This window comes from Conger conger, chromosome 7 (genome assembly GCF_963514075.1).
Source record: "Conger conger chromosome 7, fConCon1.1, whole genome shotgun sequence".
NCBI lineage: Eukaryota > Metazoa > Chordata > Actinopteri > Anguilliformes > Congridae > Conger > Conger conger.
The window spans coordinates 10,472,981-10,493,538 of NC_083766.1; the positions used below are offsets into that span (position 1 = coordinate 10,472,981).

Below are 20,558 nucleotides of genomic sequence, written 5' to 3' on the forward strand. Positions count from 1 at the left end.
TTTATAACCAATTTATTTCACCACCACTAATTTTTACATCATGCATGCATTGCAATCTCCCATGGATCAGGCGAATATGGTGGTCCATAAAATCACAATATCAATATTTTTGGGTTCTGTGACTTTACCAAAAGGATGTGCTTTTATTTTGAAATTCAACTGCGCTTCCGGTTGCCTACATACATATTTTTTCGCAGCTAACTTCTGTCCTGACTCCAGACTTTACACCCGGCTGGCGCTATTGAGCCTGGGAACTGGAACAAGCTTGCACGCGTTATGACAGTTTGACAGGGGACACGCCTGTAACGTTAGTCTACAATATATTTCAGCAATAGAGGAAACGCAAATTAAATAGCCTACATTTATCAGTAAATACATTTATCTAAATTGTAAAGCAACTGGAAGACAATTATACACCACTAAAAATCTACTAAGACGTCGATAGCCTACCAAGTGACTATTCTTCATGTTAAGTCACTTTTCCCTAACCAAGGAGAAAATAACCTTTCAGACCTTTCATCCTCTCTTGCTTTTTTTGGAACGTTGGGAAATTTGCATGTCACCTAGCTGACAAAGTTAGTGTGTTGTTCATTTTAATCACAGGTTACAAAGTTTGCCATCAATAAAAAGTTACTTTAGAGTTTACGTGAGTTCGGACAAAATGTTCAGCTGGGCCAGCAAGAACGGGAGGAAAAAAGACCCTGAATTATTTCAGACAGTTTCGGACGGACTTCGCCGATTGTACCGAACCAAACTTTTTCCTTTGGAAGAAGCATACCGCTATCATGATTTTCACTCACCAGCTTTAGAGGACGCTGACTTTGACAACAAACCAATGGTCCTTTTAGTTGGCCAATACTCAACCGGGAAGACCACCTTTATTCGGCATCTGATGGAGCAGGACTTTCCCGGTATGCGAATAGGTCCCGAACCTACAACCGACTCTTTCATAGCCGTCATGCATGGTGACCAGGATGGGCTGATACCAGGCAACGCTCTAGTAGTTGATCCTAAGAAACCATTCCGAAAACTCAACGCTTTTGGCAACGCATTCCTCAACAGGTGAGGTCACCTACATTTTTAATGTAATTAATTAGCTAGCGTCTTTTTACATCGCGACAGTAATGTTAGCTTATAAAGTAATTTTAAAAATGATTCACATTCAGAAGATTCAAAAGATTCAGAAGATTCATTCTGCCTATCCAGCAGAAAACCACATTTGCTGTGCGATCAGTTCGATTGGTCTAACGGTCCTGTTACTCATGTGCTGAACTCATGATTTTTAAGACAATATTATTTATCAAAACATTAATACTGCTTTAGACTGGTTATTTTTTAATGCTTCATTAGACTCAGGAATAGTAGCCCACGCTATTTTAAACACACAAGCACTGTCACACGCTTAAGTGATTAAAACTTGCAAAACAAAGTCCAAAGGGTGGCTAAATAACCTTCTTATGATCCCATTCCCAGGTTTCCTGAAATTATCAATTATTAACTATGTGTATTTCATTTAATTCTTAAGTAGACTAATCTACACTGTTCTAAATGATTGGTTGCATGCTTACTGCTCACGGAAAGTTTTCAGGGGCCTACACTAGCCTATTGAATGAATGCGACATAATTGACCCCCTTGTTTAGTATCACTTTCATAAATCCCCTTTGAAACGGAGATAAGTCGACTGTGGCAATAGCCTACGAAGTGCTCGGTTAAATAAATCATTAACTGTCATTGCTCTCAACCTGACCGCGGGAATTAAAGGGATGATTTATTTTACCTTTACCATGTGAAAGACTGCAGCCAGTTATTTCATTTAGCAGTTAACAGTACACCATCGAGTTATTTCAGATTTCCTAGGCTGTTATAACGTTGGCTATCACCTTCATTATCTGGAATGAAAATGACCCTGGCTTCAGAAATCTGATTATGGTCTTACTGGACCCACTGTGTCACACTGTGTCACACTTTCACTTTGTACTTTGTACAATGTCTTTATCATGTAGTGATAGAAAAGGGTGTCAACTGCAGTGACCTTCATTGTGGATGCTTACTTTAACTTTGCTGATTCAGTGTCACCTACTGCAAGCTAACTTGTGATCTTGGCAAGTTATGTATTGTACAGTAGAGTTTGTAGCGATGTGTTGCATAGACTGATGGAAGTTTTGAGGGTTTAACTGTATGACCTGCTCTGAGGCTAACTCCAAGAATTGGTTATTTTAACTGATCAGTTTACCGCAAGCTTGGCTCACATTTTATGACAAAACACATCATTGTAGATCAGAATCAAAATCACAGTGGTTCTCATATCATAAAGAAATAGAAAATTTAAGGGTAAGGGTTTGCAAATTGTTTTATGTGTCTTTTCTGTGTACCCCTATAGCAACACTCATTCATGTATCGAGATAACTCAAACAGGGAAAACAATCTGATGTTGCACTGCAAAATTATGTATATATATGCATGTGTATTGTGTGCACATTTATGTATATGTGCATATATATATATACATATACATATATATATATATATATATATATATATATATATATATATATATATATTTAATATTTAATTAAATATATTTCTGTAATTGTCATTCTGCCAATACACAATTAATTCCAGATAAGCCCTGGAGATATTTCAAGTACCCACTTGAATACAAGTTTTGGAAGGAGTGGCTTCAAATGTTCAGTACCATAATTGGAATCCATTCATTACACGGTTTGAACAATGGTCATCAAACTGTGTAAACTAGAGGACTGGAAAGGTGTGTATAGACCTTAATATCATTAGAAAGCGCACTAATGCTGCCATCCATTATCCTGTCATCATCTCATAGTTTTGCTATAGGCTATTTTAGTTTCAATCATACAGATTTGATTGATGTACTAGGTGGTTTAAGCAGTCTTTGTAAGTTTGGTTCACTGGGGTTTGGGGGCTTTTCGGGTTTTTGTTTTTAAATTGTGGATATTGATTGATTGTGCCCCTTCCAAGCTTGCCTGAGAGGTTAATGAAAATCTTCAGAAAACTTGTACTACAAATCTGGGAAGGCCAGATAATGCAGACCTGTAGCTTTGTGTGCTTTGCAGCATTGTGTTGGTGCCTGTTTGATTTCCCCCCTCTGTGGTAGGACCTTTGACTTTAACTAGATTTGTCTGTGTCAGTTACTCTAAGGGTGACTTTGAGGACAGGCCAGGAGAGTTGGGAGGGCGGGATGTTGATCGGTTCATCTGCATCTCGGTTTTTTTATTTGTTATTTGTTATTTTTTATTTTTAATGTATTTATTATTTTACCATCCAAACTCACACATAAGGCTACACAGCCTCAGTAGTTCTCGGTTTAATAATAAAGGTTTAAAAAAATTTAAAGTAAAATGTATGGAATTCTTGACATCCATGCCACATATATCTTCCATGTATGTGGAAACTTCTGTCGATATGCTATAATGTAAAACAGGGATGTATTGGCACTGACGTCAGGAATATGGCATTGAATATCAAAGAAAAAGTAAGTTTTTTTTTTTTGCCGGGATTGCTTGGTCAGCCGTTGAAAGTGGAAATGCAAGTCAGTCTGTTTGTTCCTCTTCTGCCCTGACTGTAATAAACGGGAGAACTGACGTGGCAGGTTTAGAATTCACACACACACACACACACACGCACACACATGCACACACACAGAGAAATCCCTCCACATTCGCCTTCCATGCAGTTCTTATAACGCGGATGCTACTTATTTCCTCACACAGTGCTACGGTGCTATTTCTACTTCAAGCCCAATCTTGAACCTTAACATCAGCCCTGGGAACCCCTGCCACTACCCCTCCAACCCCCACCCATATACACACACACTCACACACCAGGTTTGTGTTTGTGCAAGTCTGACAGGCCGGTATGTGCCATCGTGCGTCTGTGCTACTCGGTGCCGTCTCTGTTTCGCCACGGTAAATGAGAGGAGACACAGCGCACATCGCAGCTGTTGCACAGCTAAGGGCGAGGAATGAACAGAATGCATGAGGCAAGGGAAGTATGGAAAAAAGAGGGAGGATGAAGGGAGGCCTGTTCAAGAGGAGAGTGATAAATAAAGGAAAAAATGACTGGAAAATAAGAATGAAAATTGATGGGGAGGGTGGATATTCGGGGGGCCAACATGCTTTCCGTGTGACGGAAACTTTCACGCACATTGTAGAAATGAGAGACTGAGTCATTGGTGTGTGTGTGTTAATGAATAAGGACTTAGATCTGCCCCACAGATCTGATCTTGGTAAAAAAAAAAAAAAAAAAAAAAAAAAAAGAGACAAAAGAAGGAAATGGCAGCCTTCGGTCGTTTCAGGGAAGAAGAGCGTGAGGACACAGGAAGGACAGCTTGAAGGGCAAAGCTTCACAGGGTTATTGCCAAAATATATGAATGCTTTTACTTTTCCTAGAGCTTTCACATTTATTCATACCGCCACATATTGAAATATTACATTCAATGTTTTTGACTGGACAGGAGAAGGCAGCACTGGTAAGGATAGTGTCCTTCATACAAGCCTCAATAAAGTGGAGCTTTACCATCAACAGCAGCCTTTCAACAGTACCTGTCCTTGTTGATGAACAACAGTAGATTTCAACAGATTATTATTATTGACTCCCGAGTATCAATTCACTTTCAGCCAGAGTAGAAGTAGTCACACACAATAGTACGCAGGATACAATAAGAGACACCGCTCTGACAAAGACAGCAGGAGGAAAAGACTCATTGATGTGTCTCACTCTGTCCCCAGGTTCATCTGCGCTCAGATGCCCAATCCGGTACTGGAGAGCATCAGCATCATCGACACTCCAGGAATCCTGTCAGGCGAGAAGCAGAGGATCAGCAGAGGTTTGTGCTCTCTCTCTCTCTACCTCCTTTGCATCTCACTCAAGGGATACTGATTTGGCCAAGCTTTATTTTACTGTGCTGCCCTCCGCTCCTCATTGTAATATTGAGGACTGAGAAGAACAAAGACACAGGAATGTGTAATGGTCGCTTAGCCTACAAAATGTTACATTTTTCTAATGTCTGATCAGTATCTTGTAAAGTAAATCAGTCTTAACAGCTCATTCATTCATACAGAAATACATGCAGGCTTTCAACCTTGAGATAAGTACAGGAAAAAAAATGTATTGGACATAAGAAAGTGGAGCTTAATACCAGGACAGTTGAGAGGGGTATTTTTAGCTGTCCTGTTTACGTTGGGGTGTGCCGACTTTCAGGCAGCTTTACATACCAAATCCCCTGCACATACGTGTGTGTGTGTGTGTGTGCGTGTGTGCGCGCATGTGTGAGTGCGTGTGAGAAAATGTAGAATTTTCGTGAAACCCTTTGATGTCGATATAAATCACCATTGGGTAGATACAGGTTTAGGCACCTTGACATCAAAATTGCGGGCCCTTTTTGTGAGTTATGTTTAACTGTGGTATTTTTATTTGCGCAAAACACACAGAGGAAATGTTCATTTAAACAGTGCTTGAGCAGATGACAGTTGTGTATACCCATGTAAGACGTTATATTAATGAGCACACGCTATGCTTCTGTATATACTTGGGCTTGTTTAATTTATGTGGTGTCATGCAGAGCATCTTCCTGTCCTGTTGTTGGCTTGCGATAGGTCAAAGTATTGTACCAGTCTGCTCCACCTCTATGTCCACAATAACAGGAGCTGGTGCAAGTGCCATCCAGAGATAAACAACCGAAAACAGAGCAGGGCCAGCAAGGGCCAGGAAACAGACAGTGAACCAGGGTGGGAGAACAGGAATGAACTCGTGGTTGGGGGGATATGAAGGGAGAGTGAATGTTAAACGGAGAGCAGGAGGAAGTATTGAGTTACAGAAGGTGAGGAACCTGACTACCAGATTAACTGTTTTATATCTTTTTTGATTCTACGTTAGGTTTTACTTGACACAATGAATTCACTCAGTATTACGTGCTATGAGCCCACTCCCTAACCTGAAGAGGAGCTTGAACGGTGCCATCCGGAGTGCAGTTATCAGAGCAGAGTTAGATAACAGATTTTACAAGCTCAAGCAGTCAGAATGAAGGTAACCTTTACCCTTTTTCGAAGGAGGGTGAGGTACGGGGCGTGAGAGAAAAAGAGAGAAGGCGATGGCAGAGGGGAGGGGAAAGGAGTAGAGGAATTGGAGACGAGATGAGCATATCCCTGCATGGAGAGACAGGTACATTTTGGTGGGGTAGGAGAGGGAAGAGAAAATTGGAAATAATAGCCCCCACTTCCTAGTCTTAAACCCTTAAACAGTGGCAAGAAAAAACTTCCCGATGGGAAGAAATCTCGAGAGGAACCTGGCTATAGGGAGATGCCCATCCTCCACTGGTCTATTGGTTAAAATGGTAACAGTTCAGGTATTAAAGGAATACACCAACATTTTGGGAAATATACCTTTTTTCTGACTTACCCATACAAGATGTTGGATTTCATTTTCATTTTTTTGCATTCACTGGCTCGGGTTTCCATGTTAGCATAACATGTTAGCTTGGCATAAAGACTTGAAGCTTATAGGAGTCAGTAGCCTACCTCCTTCAAAGTGAAGAAATACATCTTCAGTCACTATGGTGTCAGGATATACCATTAGACACTGCTAAAACTCACGGTTCTATCTGTATAACCTATTTTAAGATGCCAGCGACAACAGTTCCTCATTTTTTAATATGTGGGTGACAAAACAAGCATGGGGGGACCTCTCTGCAGTTAGGAAGTCCATATACTACATGAAATAAGGTAATGTCAGTGCCCTTTTCACAGCATGGGTCTAGCTAACCAAATGCATCATAATGCAATTCTAAAAACGGGCTAACATGGAGAAACGTCGATAGAATGTCCATGGTTTATTTCGAATTTCTCTGGAGGAATTATTATTGTTGCATACTTCTACAAAAGTACTTTTAAAAGTACTGTTACCTATGTTTTGTATAGGCTCTCTTGAACTAGAAGAGCCCACATGTGTGCTTCTAAGACCAGTTACGGTAATCCAGTTGCACAGTAAAGGCGTGATCCCCATCCATGACCAAAAAATACAGTATTATTTAAGGTCAGCCTAGAACCAGCTTGTGGTATGGTAAGTAACGACTGAGAAGCATTTGAGCTAATGACATTATGTTTCCAACGGTGTATAGCTTGTTAGGCTTTCATAAAACAACACAACATCTTTTCGTCTGAGTAACGAAACCGTAGCATTTTCAATATGTGCGCTGAGACTGTCACACTTTGGCGAAAACTGTTCTTGAGATTTTATGGCCAAAAAGGTTAATGTTTTACAACAAATTTGCCATGGCTACGTCTAAATAGGGGACTTCCTTTGGGGGACTTCCAAGGAATCTCTTGTCTCTCTAGCCTCTTGAGTGTTCTTGAGTGAATATTCCTGAGAAAGACAGTGAAAACTCCTTTGGCTCCACAATAGAGGTCCCTGTTCCTGGTCCCCATGTTGTGTACTTTAGTAAGCAAAATATTTTACCTAGACACTAGGAACACAACGATGTAGCCTACATCCCTTCAGGATTAGCACATTGTCGTCCATGGCTAAATTAAATAAATAAGCATTTTTTTAAAGTATGTAAATGACGGTATATTGTGGATGTGTAATCGAAACGCCAGTCATAATGGACATATCATGAATAAAAATCCCCATTAGCCATTAATCCTAGTGTCTAGATAGATTATCACAGTTTTGGGGAAAATGGTCAATACAACTCCTTGGTGTAAGTTGTTTCTGAGTTCATTTGACATAATGGCAGGCCTTGAGAAGGTGGTTAATCATCTGCTGGTGTCTGCTGACTCAACCTGGACTCTGCAATGGTCTACTTTAAGTCGAGTGCTGCTTTATGTTCTGTTAATCATGATATATTGTAAGCTATTTGCCTCAAGGCTTTGAAAATAATGTCCATGTGACTTTTTCATAACTTTTTCATTTTTTCATAATCAGGCAATGTCAATCTGTACTACATTGTTATTGTACATTATTGTATTTTATTTTTATCCATCTTGTCTCTTTTAGAAGCATGTATGATATGTTAAAAATAAAAGGCTATCCAGAGACTTCTGCCTGCCTCTAGGACTACAGTTATTATCTGTTGTTTTGGCTTTTATTGCCCTTGACAACTGCAAACATCTTGCTGTCTGTGTCAGTCAAGGGTGTACCTCAAGGTTCAGTTTAGGGACCACCCATTATTGTCCTGAGTGTCAGGTTTCAGGGTCATACAAATTAAACCTAGCAATTACATGAAGGACACAATGTTTTTTGCATACATTTGCATAATTTAAAATGGACTTTATGTAAAGTAAAGTAATTGTAGTTCAGGAGCACTCGCTGATATAAGACATTTTGAATATATTAAAATTAATGGATGTTATTGAATGGATGTTGTTGGTCCCATTTATGACTGGGTTTCTTTTTTTACTAAGAGACAATCCCATCTTAAAATAGCAGTAAACTGTGTTTAAAATACAACTACAGTCCCAATTACAGAATGCTCTTACATTATAAACGATATTGAAACATAACATCTGTTTGTTATGTGGGTCTCTACTTTTCAAAGTATTGAATGCTTTTTTGGTGTAGTTCACTGTATGCAATAGCTGAAGCCAACATATTTGACAGATCTGTCACCCAGTATGAGGAGGTTATTCGAGGGGTGATCACTGCTAAACACATAGGGACACACCACCTCACTCACACACAAAAAATCCATTGCTTTGCCAAAAATGATATCACTATTACAGTAACTACTGTCCTTTGGAACTTAAACCCATGTTCATTGAGCACGTTCCTCCAGTAAATGTTTTCTTTCTGAGATGGAATAATTTACTGTCGGAAGCAATCTTGCATTAGGATACCTTACTGTATCTTTGGAAGTGTGGGGGCGGTTGTGGTGAGGAGGTTAATAATATGCTAACAAATGAAAATGTTTTGGCATAGTTTTTGGGTGAGGTTGCCTTGGACTTCACAGCCTGATTCCCATAATATGATTCATCTGATAATATGAGAGCCCCCACACTTCCCAAGTAATACAGAGACACTAACTGATAAACAGCTGACATCTGTCTTTTATTTCTTAGTGGCATAACAAAGCAATGCAGTGTAGTTTCTAAATTTGTAAACATATTCTCTCTGGGCTGACTTAACATCTTAACTGTGAAAATTCCTGTGGCAATTAGGTTAGAGAATATTTGTATTGTCTGAAAATTGTATGGTGTAAATAGTTCCTGTAGCAGCTGAATGAACACACGATTTTACTGAAAGTAAGGCAGCTGGGTATGCCTATTTCTGTGTTGCCCTCATGGTTGGTGTCAGTTTACCAGTTGTGGCTTCATAAGGGTCAGTGTGTGGCTGAGGACTGCTGTGTTAGTCACTGCGTGTGCTGTGATACACACAAGCAGCTGACATTTCACTGACACACAATAGCACTCATTGGACTGAACTGACACTGTGGTGTATGTATGTACATTCCCAGACTTCAACATACACACACACACACACACACACACATACACGCACACCCAGGTGCAAACTATCTTACATCTCTCTTGCTCTCTCGCTCTCTCTCTCTCTCTCTCTCTCTCTCTCTCTCACACACACACACACACACTCACACACATATACACACACACTTCCAGTCACTGCTAAGAACACATATGAAAGGATCCCAGAATGTGGGCTTAGTAAGTGAGGAGCGTTCCATTACTAACACAGTGGAAGGAAGGAAGGGGGGGGTTATGATGTGCCAATGGAACAAAAAACACCTTCCAGTTCTCTCTGTGAGGGACTAGGACTGAACAGGGCATTGCATTCCATTGTGTTCAGATTACTGCAGTCACACTGAAGCTATTTACAGGGAAAAAAACAGAGAGAATAATAATTATTTTCTGCAATATCATTTAATTTATTTTCTTGTAATTATTTTATTGTACAGAAAAATACATGTAGAAGTATAAAATGTAAATATGTAAAAAAAAAAAAAAACATACACTAAGATACAAGTTGCTGTCCTGTAAAAGGCCTGAGATTTGTGTGGGAAAGTTTTGTTCGGGGAAGTAGAAAAGGAGACTAGATTACAGCGGTACAGTAGATGACAGGGCCAAGATGCAGGTGTAGGGGTTGTGCAGGTTGACTTGAATGGGAGTTGCTGGTAAGATTGTTTGAATGATGAGAGCGTGATATTCCGATGGAATGAGGGGATAGTGTTCCACATTTTGTGTGTGTGTGTGTGTGTGTGTGTGTGTGTGTGTGTGTGTGTGTGTGTGTGTGTGTGTGTGTGTGTGTGTGTGTGTGTGTGTGTGGAAGATGGATGTGGGTCATAGCTACGGTTTTAACTTGAAACAGAATTCTGAGGTGGAGGGTATGAATTTGATGTATGTTTGTTAATTTTAAAGAAATCTCTGCCACTGTTTAAGCTGTATCTTCACAAAATCTTGTAGACATGGAAGAACTGTTAAGATGATGTGAAACTAAAAAACTGTCAACATGACTGCTTATTCTGCGGGTAGGTATTACGTAGTTCAAGGAAAAAGTTGAAATGTCTGTAGTGTTTGATGAGGTGTTCGGACTTTCCCAAATGGCTTTGACTTTCGAGTGGCTTGCTGCTGTTTCACACTTTACATGATACTAGAGAAAGACCATAAAAAGTACAGGGAGCAAACTCTTTTGACTTTGTTGGATTATTCATTAATGGGGATGTGTCTTAATCAAGCATTCTGCTGATATCAAGGATTCCTTTGACAAAAGCATTCTCTCCCAGTCGGAAAAGATTTACTGCATGAGTTTATTACTGATGGATTGTATTTGAGCAGATTAATCTCATGATTATTGCTGTGCACACAAACCTGCTGAGGGCTCGTTCCATAAACCTATGAGACCGCCAAACGAAAGTCCCTAACATCAATGCAAAACTGAAAGAAAATGGAAAATCTTGTTTCTTTATCAAAGTATAGCTGGTAATATATATTTCAGCATGAACATAAATGGTCCAGTGGTCCTCGCTTACGTCTAACTCAGAGCCACAAACTACACGACTCCCATACTGACAGATGTGTCAGCGCGGCAGTAAGGTGAAAACATTGTGTTCTTTGTTCCAGTGCTGCTGTGAGCCGCAGTTAAAGGGGCAGAGGAAGAAGCTCGAGCATTGGGCTGCTGCCTCAGATACACAATTTATGGTTCTGTGCTTTTTCCTGTTTGTCGTGCAGCGGTGAATTTGCAAGCTCTGCAGTCAGCTACTCCCAGACGCCTCTATAACTGCCTCTGTCCGACAGAGCAAAAAGGAAGAGGGCCAGTTATTTGCGTTGACCACGCTGTTTTTGTCATGCTGTTCATGGGGGTTATTTAGACATCGGCTTCCTCAAACAGGAAAAATGCTTTCTTTCTCTCTGTAAAATATTTACCTGTTTGTGCCTATGGGTGGGTGTTGCAAACACTGGTGTCATTGGAAGGAAACACCCATCGGGGCATTCGATCACCAGTATTGACTGATAAACTCAAGTCACACACTTTCACACACAGATTTCTTGGTTAATTCTTATTTTATATTGGCCAATAATAATTTAATAGAGGCATGTCAGATCTGGCTTATAATTTCTAATCTGTTTAAAGATCGCTATAGCTTGCTGTACATAACAGATAGATATTACGCACTCTCTTTTCAGAGTGGCGAGACTCCGCTTCCTACACAGTCCCCAAATAAAGCCACACAATCCGTATGAAGAAAATGTGCATAGAATATGTCCGCCTTCAGCATGGTCCACCTTGTAGCCAGAAGAAATCCAAGCACTTGGCACAGACGCCTTTCAATTCGTTGGACATAACCAGCCAATCAGAACAGCGGTTCATTGATATTAATTAGCCTTAAAGACACAGTCATTATAACACCCTGTTCTTTGTAAAGCTCATGAGATGCGCCAGGGAATGGACATGTAAATCTGGATAGAGTTTAAGCAAACCTTTTCTGGATATCAGGACCTAAAAGAAAACACTGGAAAGGTGTACCATACGGGACCGTTAATTGTGAAAATGGCTGAAAAAAGATCTCGAATTCATATTTTGCTGCTATAGCGCTGCTTACTTCTTTGTCTAATTACACATTAATGACTGACATGCGTTTAGCTGAACTGGTTAGCTTCCCCCTAGCTATGGTGTAGAAAGCTCCAATTAGAACATCAGCACTAGGAATATGGTGAATAAGTTAAGATGGAACTATATTTTGAAAACCATTTTGTCTGTTGTCTAAAATAATTTCAGTTGCAATACTCACTGTCACAATCACATCATACAATTGTGCAGACAGTGTTGAACAATGAATACTCCCCATAAGACGTGAGTGACCAGCAACATGAATGCCCAGCTTAGTTTTCCTGCATGCATGATCTGTAGAAGTATGGGATGGGATGACCCACAGACATTCACTCCCTTCCTGTTCTTTCTCCTCTCCTCTCCTCTCCGCATCCCAGGCTATGACTTTGCAGCGGTTCTGGAGTGGTTCGCGGAGAGGGTGGACCGCATCGTTCTGCTCTTCGACGCCCACAAGCTGGACATCTCGGATGAGTTCTCGGAGGTCATCCGGGCCCTGAAGAACCACGAGGACAAGATGCGCGTGGTGCTGAACAAGGCCGACCAGATCGGCACCCAGCAGCTGATGAGGGTGTACGGCGCCCTCATGTGGTCGTTGGGCAAGATCGTCAACACGCCCGAGGTGGTGCGGGTCTACATTGGCTCCTTCTGGGCCCAGCCGCTCTTAGTGCCGGACAATCGCAAGCTGTTTGAGGCTGAGGAGCAGGACCTGTTCCGGGACATCCAGAGCCTGCCCCGAAACGCTGCCCTGCGTAAGCTGAACGACCTTATCAAGCGCGCTCGCCTTGCCAAGGTAAGGGCTTTGGATAAATGCTACTGAATGATATTCTACATTCTTGTGGCTGAATTCACCCCCAGGAGAGAGAAGCTACTTGTTGCAGTCAGGAGTTATCTAGAAAGAATGAGAAGAATTACAGTCCTTCAAAGAGAGAGAGGGCGGAACTGTGCGGTTTTGCTTTGTCTTTAGATGTTTACTGCCGGTTTTCGTCGTTATATAGAGTTTGTCAAAAACCCAACCAGATCAGTCCTTTTGCAGTGAAAAATCATACTGCCCAATCATACATTTGGTAATATAGTTTCCTTGCCTTCTTTAAACTTAAGATAATGTTCAGAAGTTTTAAAGTGATAATTGGTGTATGACTAATCTCCTTGGAAGAGTAGGCCATATGTACTGAGAATATACTTGTCCATTAACCTGGAGAATTGCAGGGTGATATATATATCGTAACTGATAACTTAATTTCAGTGTTGAACAGAAGCCATTATTAAATGAATTATCCTTTTTCCTTTTATCAAAATTGCTCTGTGAGTCTGCGTATACTGTCAAGGCAAAAGGCTGATCAGCTCATTTTTGCTCTACCTCCGATTGGACTCGGCCATTTCAATGTCATAATGTCATAACAGCGACAGGAATTGTCAGTGAAAACCCATGAGTCATGGGTTTACTAGGAAATATTCCCCTCCTTTTTAGGTCCAGGCCTATATCATCAGTTCCTTGAAGAGGGAAATGCCCAACATGTTTGGAAAGGAAAACAAAAAGAAGGAGCTGATTGCCAACCTTGGAGAGATCTACCTGAGGATTGAGAAAGAGCACCAGATATCACCAGGGGACTTTCCCAAACTCAGTAAGATGCAGGTACAGTATATACTTCATATACTTCAGGCAGGGTCGTGTTAAATTGCACTGTACTGTATTTTAAAGGCTGGCACACATTTATATATTTGGTAATTGTTAAATTATATAATCATTACACCTTGTAGCTTTGGAACAGCTCTGACATCTTTTTTTTTAGATTGCATTTGCACCTTTTGTTGCATCTGCAAAAAAGGTTATTTTTACTTGGATATCCATTGGACTTACTACAGACCTAACCTCAAATTATTCTTGATATTCCTCTCTCTGTACACTTTCCCATATCCAGGAGATCCTGGCCGGCCAGGACTTTACTAAGTTTCAGTCCATCAAGCCCAAGCTGCTGGAAGCTGTTGAGGATATGCTGGCCAACGACATCGCCAAGCTAATGACTCTAGTGCGACAGGAAGAGGCTTCCATGCCCAGCCAGTCCGTTCAGGGTGGTGCCTTTGAGGGCTCCATGAATGGACCCTTTGGCCACGGCTACGGAGAAGGTGCTGGCGAGGGCATCGACGAGCTGGAGTGGATAGTAGCACGTGACAAGCCCACCTACGACGAGATCTTTTATACCCTCTCGCCCGTCAACGGTAAGGTGTCAGGCGCCATGGCCAAAAAGGAGATGGTGAAGTCCAAACTACCCAACACTGTCCTAGGAAAGATCTGGAAGCTGGCCGACGTGGATGGGGACGGCTTCCTCGATGATGACGAGTTTGCCCTGGCCAATCACTTGATTAAGGTGAAGCTGGAGGGTCACGAGCTCCCAGCTGATCTACCCGAACACCTGGTACCCCCAACAAAACGACAGCAGGAGTGAGGACCTGCAGGAGTCTGGGTTTATGAGGGTGGTTTAGGCTCATCCATTAGCAAAATGCCAATACAAGGTGGGGTGCAGAGATTGGTGTTTAGAATTCAAATCAATATATTATAGAAAATAAAAGTTGATGACACAAAATATACATAGTCATTTTTAGAAAAATAAACTAATTTATTCCTCACCCAAATTGTTAGTCTGCAGTTTTTTTTTTTTACTTTTTCATGCACTTTTACTAATTCTGACCCTTCAGCACCATTTATTTTAAGCTCACAGTAATACTTTACTCCATTTTTATTATCCACTCCTTAATAGTGACAATGTCTGCTCCTGGGGTCTCATTCGTATGGGGCATTTGGGTTTATATGACTAGAGGGAAGATCGCACCTTACTGACCAAGACCTTCTTGTGGTCTGCCATCTAAGTACTAAACAAGCCCATACCTGCTTAGTTTCTGCCATTTGGCAGAAGCAGGGTGCATGATGGTATGGCTACTTTGTATCCTATTGTAGTTTTGAGTAGAACCCTGTCTTCCTGTCTTCCTCTGCTTTTCCACTGTAAATTGCACCTCACTACACTGGCAGTGGTTTATCAGAATCACATGCTTTCCAAGGTTCATTTTCTGAGGAAGAGACTACGCCTATCAAAGTGATTCCACTGTAACACTTAAAATAAGCTAATATCTCTGAGGGGCTAGTTAGAACAGAGAAGTTGCGTCTTTTCAAAGCGATTATCCTTGTTTAACTCATGCATACACATCAGGCTGTTTTTGTTTAGAATGATAATTGATTTTGTCCATAATTGGTCCATTTCTATCGATACATTGCATTCCTGAATGAGAAATAAGTTGATGTCTAACACTTTTGATCTACAAATTCCTTTAAATTTGTATGCTTATTTTTTTCAGCACGAATAGACATTTACTTATGTGAGAGCCCTCTGTAGGTGGTAAAACAGAAAACAGCTGAAGGTATTAATTCATATTTAGAACACTGAAATCTGATCTGAGCATAGCGTTCATTCAAAATGGCTATGCTTGTACTGACTCCATGTACATTATTCAGTAGCTGGTTCTCAACTGGCTAGTTCTTAAATCTATTGTTCATGTTATCTATGAAAAACCAGTTCATGCTCTCATTCCATGTTTTATAATGTTAATTTTCGAGTCAACTATATGAACTAATATGTCTGTTTGTTCAAGAAAGATACAAACAAACTAGTTGAGCCAAATTAGAGGACTTTTGGACTGGGGTTATATTCAGATATTCAATTGTGGCTATTGTTAGCACAGACATGTAATATATTAAAGCAGACTCCCAATATATTGTTCTTTAGCTAGTATTTATACACTGACACACTATAAATGTGTACATTGTGTATGTCTTTCTAAATAAAATTCACTCAAAAAATACTGTCGATTTTTCTTCTTAATCTATGTAATCTTCCAGTGATGTATGGGGGAAAAATAACACTTCTTAACGAGTTTACACATTTCAAGTGGGTCAAAGGGTGTCGTTTTAGTTGCAAACTGCTGTTCATTAACACCGCCATCGCACATTATAAAGCAATACATGTATTTTTTCTCTACTTGCACTGCAAGTTGCAGTTAATCGAATCCAGCCCTTATTGTACAGCGCAGCAGCGCCATCGCCTGGCCAACGATGAACTACGTTTTGGCCATAGTTCCGCAATGTTACTGTAAAAGCTTGAACGTGAGCAACGCCTTTGTGAAAGTTCCAAATGGGGTACAAAAACTATAATTGTGTTTCCATAAATACGCTATTAAACTGAAGTTAATATTTCTGACACTTGCGAATGGCATTACTGCGTCTCGTCACAAAACGCGCGTAAAATAAAGACCAACAATACTGTGCGCGTGTCTCCGCCCCTGAAACATTCATGGCGCTATGGCGGAAAGACACTCTCATCGCCGACGGTCTGAAGGCAGGCGAGGTTCTGGACTTATCCTACAAGCTCCAGCGCATGTCAGTGAGGAGCAAATACTGCGGGAGTCCCTTATCCGTCTCACCAGCGTTACTAAAGCTATAACAACCAATATCCGCAACATAAATGCAAATGTGGACAGGTAGGCTACTGCCGGATAGTTTACGCGCCGAATTTTGAAAATCTGCTTGCTACTTAACGTTACAATCAAAAGCCTTCCTCTGTTTTGGCATTCGCTAACTAGCTTACCAATCTTGCCTAGTTGAATAGGCTACCGGGCATGTAGCATACCGAGTTAAAGTTTATTGTGGCTTGCTAATATTGTCATGGACAGATCTACAACAGTTGGGTATAACGTTATAACGTTTAGCCAGTTGCACTTTAATTCGACTTTCCGAGCCAGCATAGGCTATAGTCAAACGTTATAGTCATCTGTCTATTTGAGACCTAGCTTCGATTATTTTTTTTCTATCAGCAGGCTACATGAATTATTTCTGTCAAATCAAACACTATGATTTAACTTTCTTGCAGGATTCTAGAGGATAAAGCTGACGTCGAAGAACTAGAGACGATACTGGTAGGTTATGAGTAAATGCGCTATGTTTTAGATGTCAAGAGTTCAAATAACTGGAATCAGACTGCTGCCTGCGGCCAATTACTTTTCATTTTTAATGACATAAGGTACAGCCTAGCAGATTTCTCAAATAGTCTGCGGTTAGTAGAGTTGGAGGCTAAAGAAACTGCATTGAACAACAGAAACAAGACTTAGAGAGGCATTTCCTACCAATTGTTTGGGCGCTACATAAACAACAATTCAGATTGTTGCCCATTAATCAGCTGTCAAAACAATGCGCTGGAATTCGGATGAGACATTTGGAACTTGTATTTTAGTTCTAGTAATTTACTTCTTGGTTTTCTCGCTTTTAATTGTCTCGATTTTAATACATTTATAAACATTTGTAGCCTACATGCTCATAGGCTACTTATTTGCAAAGATAAAACATGTTCAAAGGGGCAACCTGTTTATAATTTATTAAACGATTTGCTCTTTTCATTAATTAAAAATGAATCAGTCTGGTTGTGATTCTGCTTCAATCCAAATATGAAATTTCACCTTTTGTCTCCTATTGTCTGACTTTTTTTTTTTTCATGTAACAAACAACTCTTGGAGACAGGCCCCTGTCAAGCCCACCTAAACCGAAACAAAGACAATTTTCAAATAAACACTTCAATGTTATGTCTAAAAAGCTGTAATACATGGAAAGATTAATCTCTCATATTTCATTACACAGCAATTATTTAAATTTAAGAAATATATTTAATTTTAGGGCGGCACGGATGGTGCAGTGGGTAGCACTGCCGCCTCACAGCAAGGAGGTCCTGGGTTCGAATCCCCGTCGGCCGGGGCCTCTCTGTGCGGAGTTTGCATGTTCTCCCCGTGTCTGCGTGGGTTTCCTCCGGGTACTCCGGTTTCCTCCCACAGTCCAAAGACATGCAGGTTAGGCTGATTGGAGAGTCTAAATTGCCCGTAGGTATGAGTGTGTGAGTGTGTGAGTGTGTGAGTGAATGGTGTGTGTGCCCTGCGATGGACTGGCGACCTGTCCAGGGTGTATTCCTGCCTTTCGCCCAATGTATGCTGGGATAGGCTCCAGCCCCCCTGCGACCCTGTTCAGGATAAGCAGGTTCAGATAATGGATGGATGGATGGATTAATTAAAAATGAATCAGTCTGGTTGTGATTCTGCTTCAATCCAAATATGAAATTTCACCTTTTGTCTCCTATTGTCTGACTTTTTTTTTTTTCATGTAACAAACAACTCTTGGAGACAGGCCCCTGTCAAGCCCACCTAAACCGAAACAAAGACAATTTTCAAATAAACACTTCAATGTTATGTCTAAAAAGCTGTAATACATGGAAAGATTAATCTCTCATATTTCATTACACAGCAATTATTTAAATTTAAGAAATATATTTAATTTTAGGGTGGCACGGATGGTGCAGTGGGTAGCACTGCCGCCTCACAGCAAGGAGGTCCTGGGTTCGAATCCCCGTCGGCCGGGGCCTCTCTGTGCGGAGTTTGCATGTTCTCCCCGTGTCTGCGTGGGTTTCCTCCGGGTACTCCGGTTTCCTCCCACAGTCCAAAGACATGCATGTTAGGCTGTTTGGAGAGACTAAATTGCCCGTAGGTATGAGTGTGTGAGTGAATGGTGTGTGTGCCCTTGGATGGACTGGCGACCTGTCCAGGGTGTATTCCTGCCTTTCGCCCAATGTATGCTGGGATAGGCTCCAGCCCCCCTGCGACCCTGTTCAGGATAAGCGGGTTCAGATAATGGATGGATGGATATTTAATTTTATAGCTGAAAAGTCAGGCCTGGGTTTAAAGGGGGCCCATGTACCTTTTAAGCCCCTACGTGTTCCAATTACAAATAAGCCCATCTTTTCATCAATTTTAGTTTGGGAAATTCTAAAAACAAATTGACAAATTTCTAAAATTGTATTAAGACAATCTTATTGATTGAGAGATGACACTGACATCTGCTTAGTTTAAGTGGCCATATCTGATTTCTACAGTACCATTCTTTCACCCTGTATGAAAAGGGAGAGGCTGAGACCTATTATTACTCATTATCGGTGTATTGAAATGAAAAATTAAAACATTTTACTGCATCCAAATGATAGGCCTATGCCTTAAATTGGCTTGGTGGGCATAAAGGGAAGCACTGGATTTGATGGAAAATAAAGACTATACATAATATAGCATATTAACCACTATATATTATCATGCATTTATTTTTTTTATATTATGGAAAAGGTACATGGTCAAATGCATTTTCAGTAGGACAGTTCCCTATAAGCCCACCAATAAATTATGGTTGATTTCACAAATCGGACCCAAAAAAATCATGGGCATGAGTTTACTCAAGAGTCTCTTAAATCAAATATTACTACCGACTAAATTTTGTCCACAAATGTTCAAAGAATATATCTTTCTAGTGCTCCAAGTTGAACGAAGTTTTCTTGTGTCTTTCAGCATAGCTTCAACACAGTGCACTCACAAACAAAAAGTAATATGTGATCAATGTAGTTTTTTAAAATTATTTTTTTATAAAACATTTACGTTTTTTTACATCTTTTTTTTTTTTTTAGGTGAAAATTGAAGTGGGTTTAATGGGGGGCTTTCCCCTATATGATATGAGCCATTTCATTTTATGTAAAGTTATATATTCTGTAAAAGGCACTCTAATTAAGAATAGGTCACCACTCTAATCTATGTACCTCCTTGTCTTGTATCATTATTTTTTAAACTGTTTGAGGTGCAATCATTTTCTGGAAGTTGGCCTTTATGTGTGCATGTTTGTGCCCAACAGTTGCGGCTGTCCAAAAAGCACTAAGAGATCGTTCAGACAAACAGAAATGGAGACGATGGATTTCCAGAGGTTTCTTCCTGCATCTAGTACCAACGGGGAATCGCTGTAGAAAGGACACATTTTTTGATATTATTAATAATTTATTCATTTAGATTTTTTATATATTCTGACTGTCCCTCTTTGGTTCAGTATACATTTTATGTTGTACCTACTTTTGTTAAAAAGAAGTAAGTTTGTTATCCCGGGGAAAAGATTGATGAAACAATATAATGTATAATTTCTGTTATTAAAGCCACAAAAATACTTGTGCATGCTTGACTTCTGCATTTCATTTATAGATGCGCTGAGTGTTGTAACATTCTAGAGTGCTTATTTCATTTTAAATAGTCACATACTTGTATCCTGACCTGTGACACCCGTAGAGATATGAACATTTATTTAATGACCATTTTTTTAAAAACAAATCCGAATGTACAGTACAGAAGTCTTCAGCACCTGTATAACATTCTGTACAGATAAGATTCTTTTAAAAATAATTCAATGAAAGGTCCTGAATAAACATACTATACATTTTACCTTACATATTAGTAATTTGGCATAATAGTTAAAAACTGAATCAAATCAATATTTTTTGTGACCACCCTTCGGCATTAAAACTGCATCACCTCTCTGAGATAGCCAACGCTGTCCTGCGCTTCTATAAGACAATCA

General features: G+C 40.2%; 1 protein-coding gene across 1 annotated transcript; it reads left to right on the plus strand.

Annotated features, from left to right (window-relative positions):
- The first annotated feature begins 226 nt into the window (after positions 1-226).
- On the plus strand, positions 227-15,946 carry ehd1b (EH-domain containing 1b). The gene is made up of 5 exons (XM_061249978.1): positions 227-1,062; positions 4,765-4,862; positions 12,472-12,884; positions 13,563-13,727; positions 14,014-15,946. Exons 1-5 carry the CDS (start codon positions 662-664, stop codon positions 14,536-14,538), a joined length of 1,602 nt encoding a protein of 533 aa, XP_061105962.1. The 5' UTR covers positions 227-661; the 3' UTR covers positions 14,539-15,946.
- The last annotated feature ends 4,612 nt before the right edge of the window (positions 15,947-20,558 follow it).

Bases quoted from the DNA above. Each gene is read 5' to 3' on its own strand.
- ehd1b (XM_061249978.1), top strand. From the start codon at position 662: ATGTTCAGCTGGGCCAGCAAGAACGGGAGGAAAAAAGACCCTGAATTA. The intron at 1,063-4,764 runs GTGAGGTCACCT...CTCTGTCCCCAG, and splicing joins GGCAACGCATTCCTCAACAG to GTTCATCTGCGCTCAGATGC. The intron at 12,885-13,562 runs GTAAGGGCTTTG...CCTCCTTTTTAG, and splicing joins AGCGCGCTCGCCTTGCCAAG to GTCCAGGCCTATATCATCAG.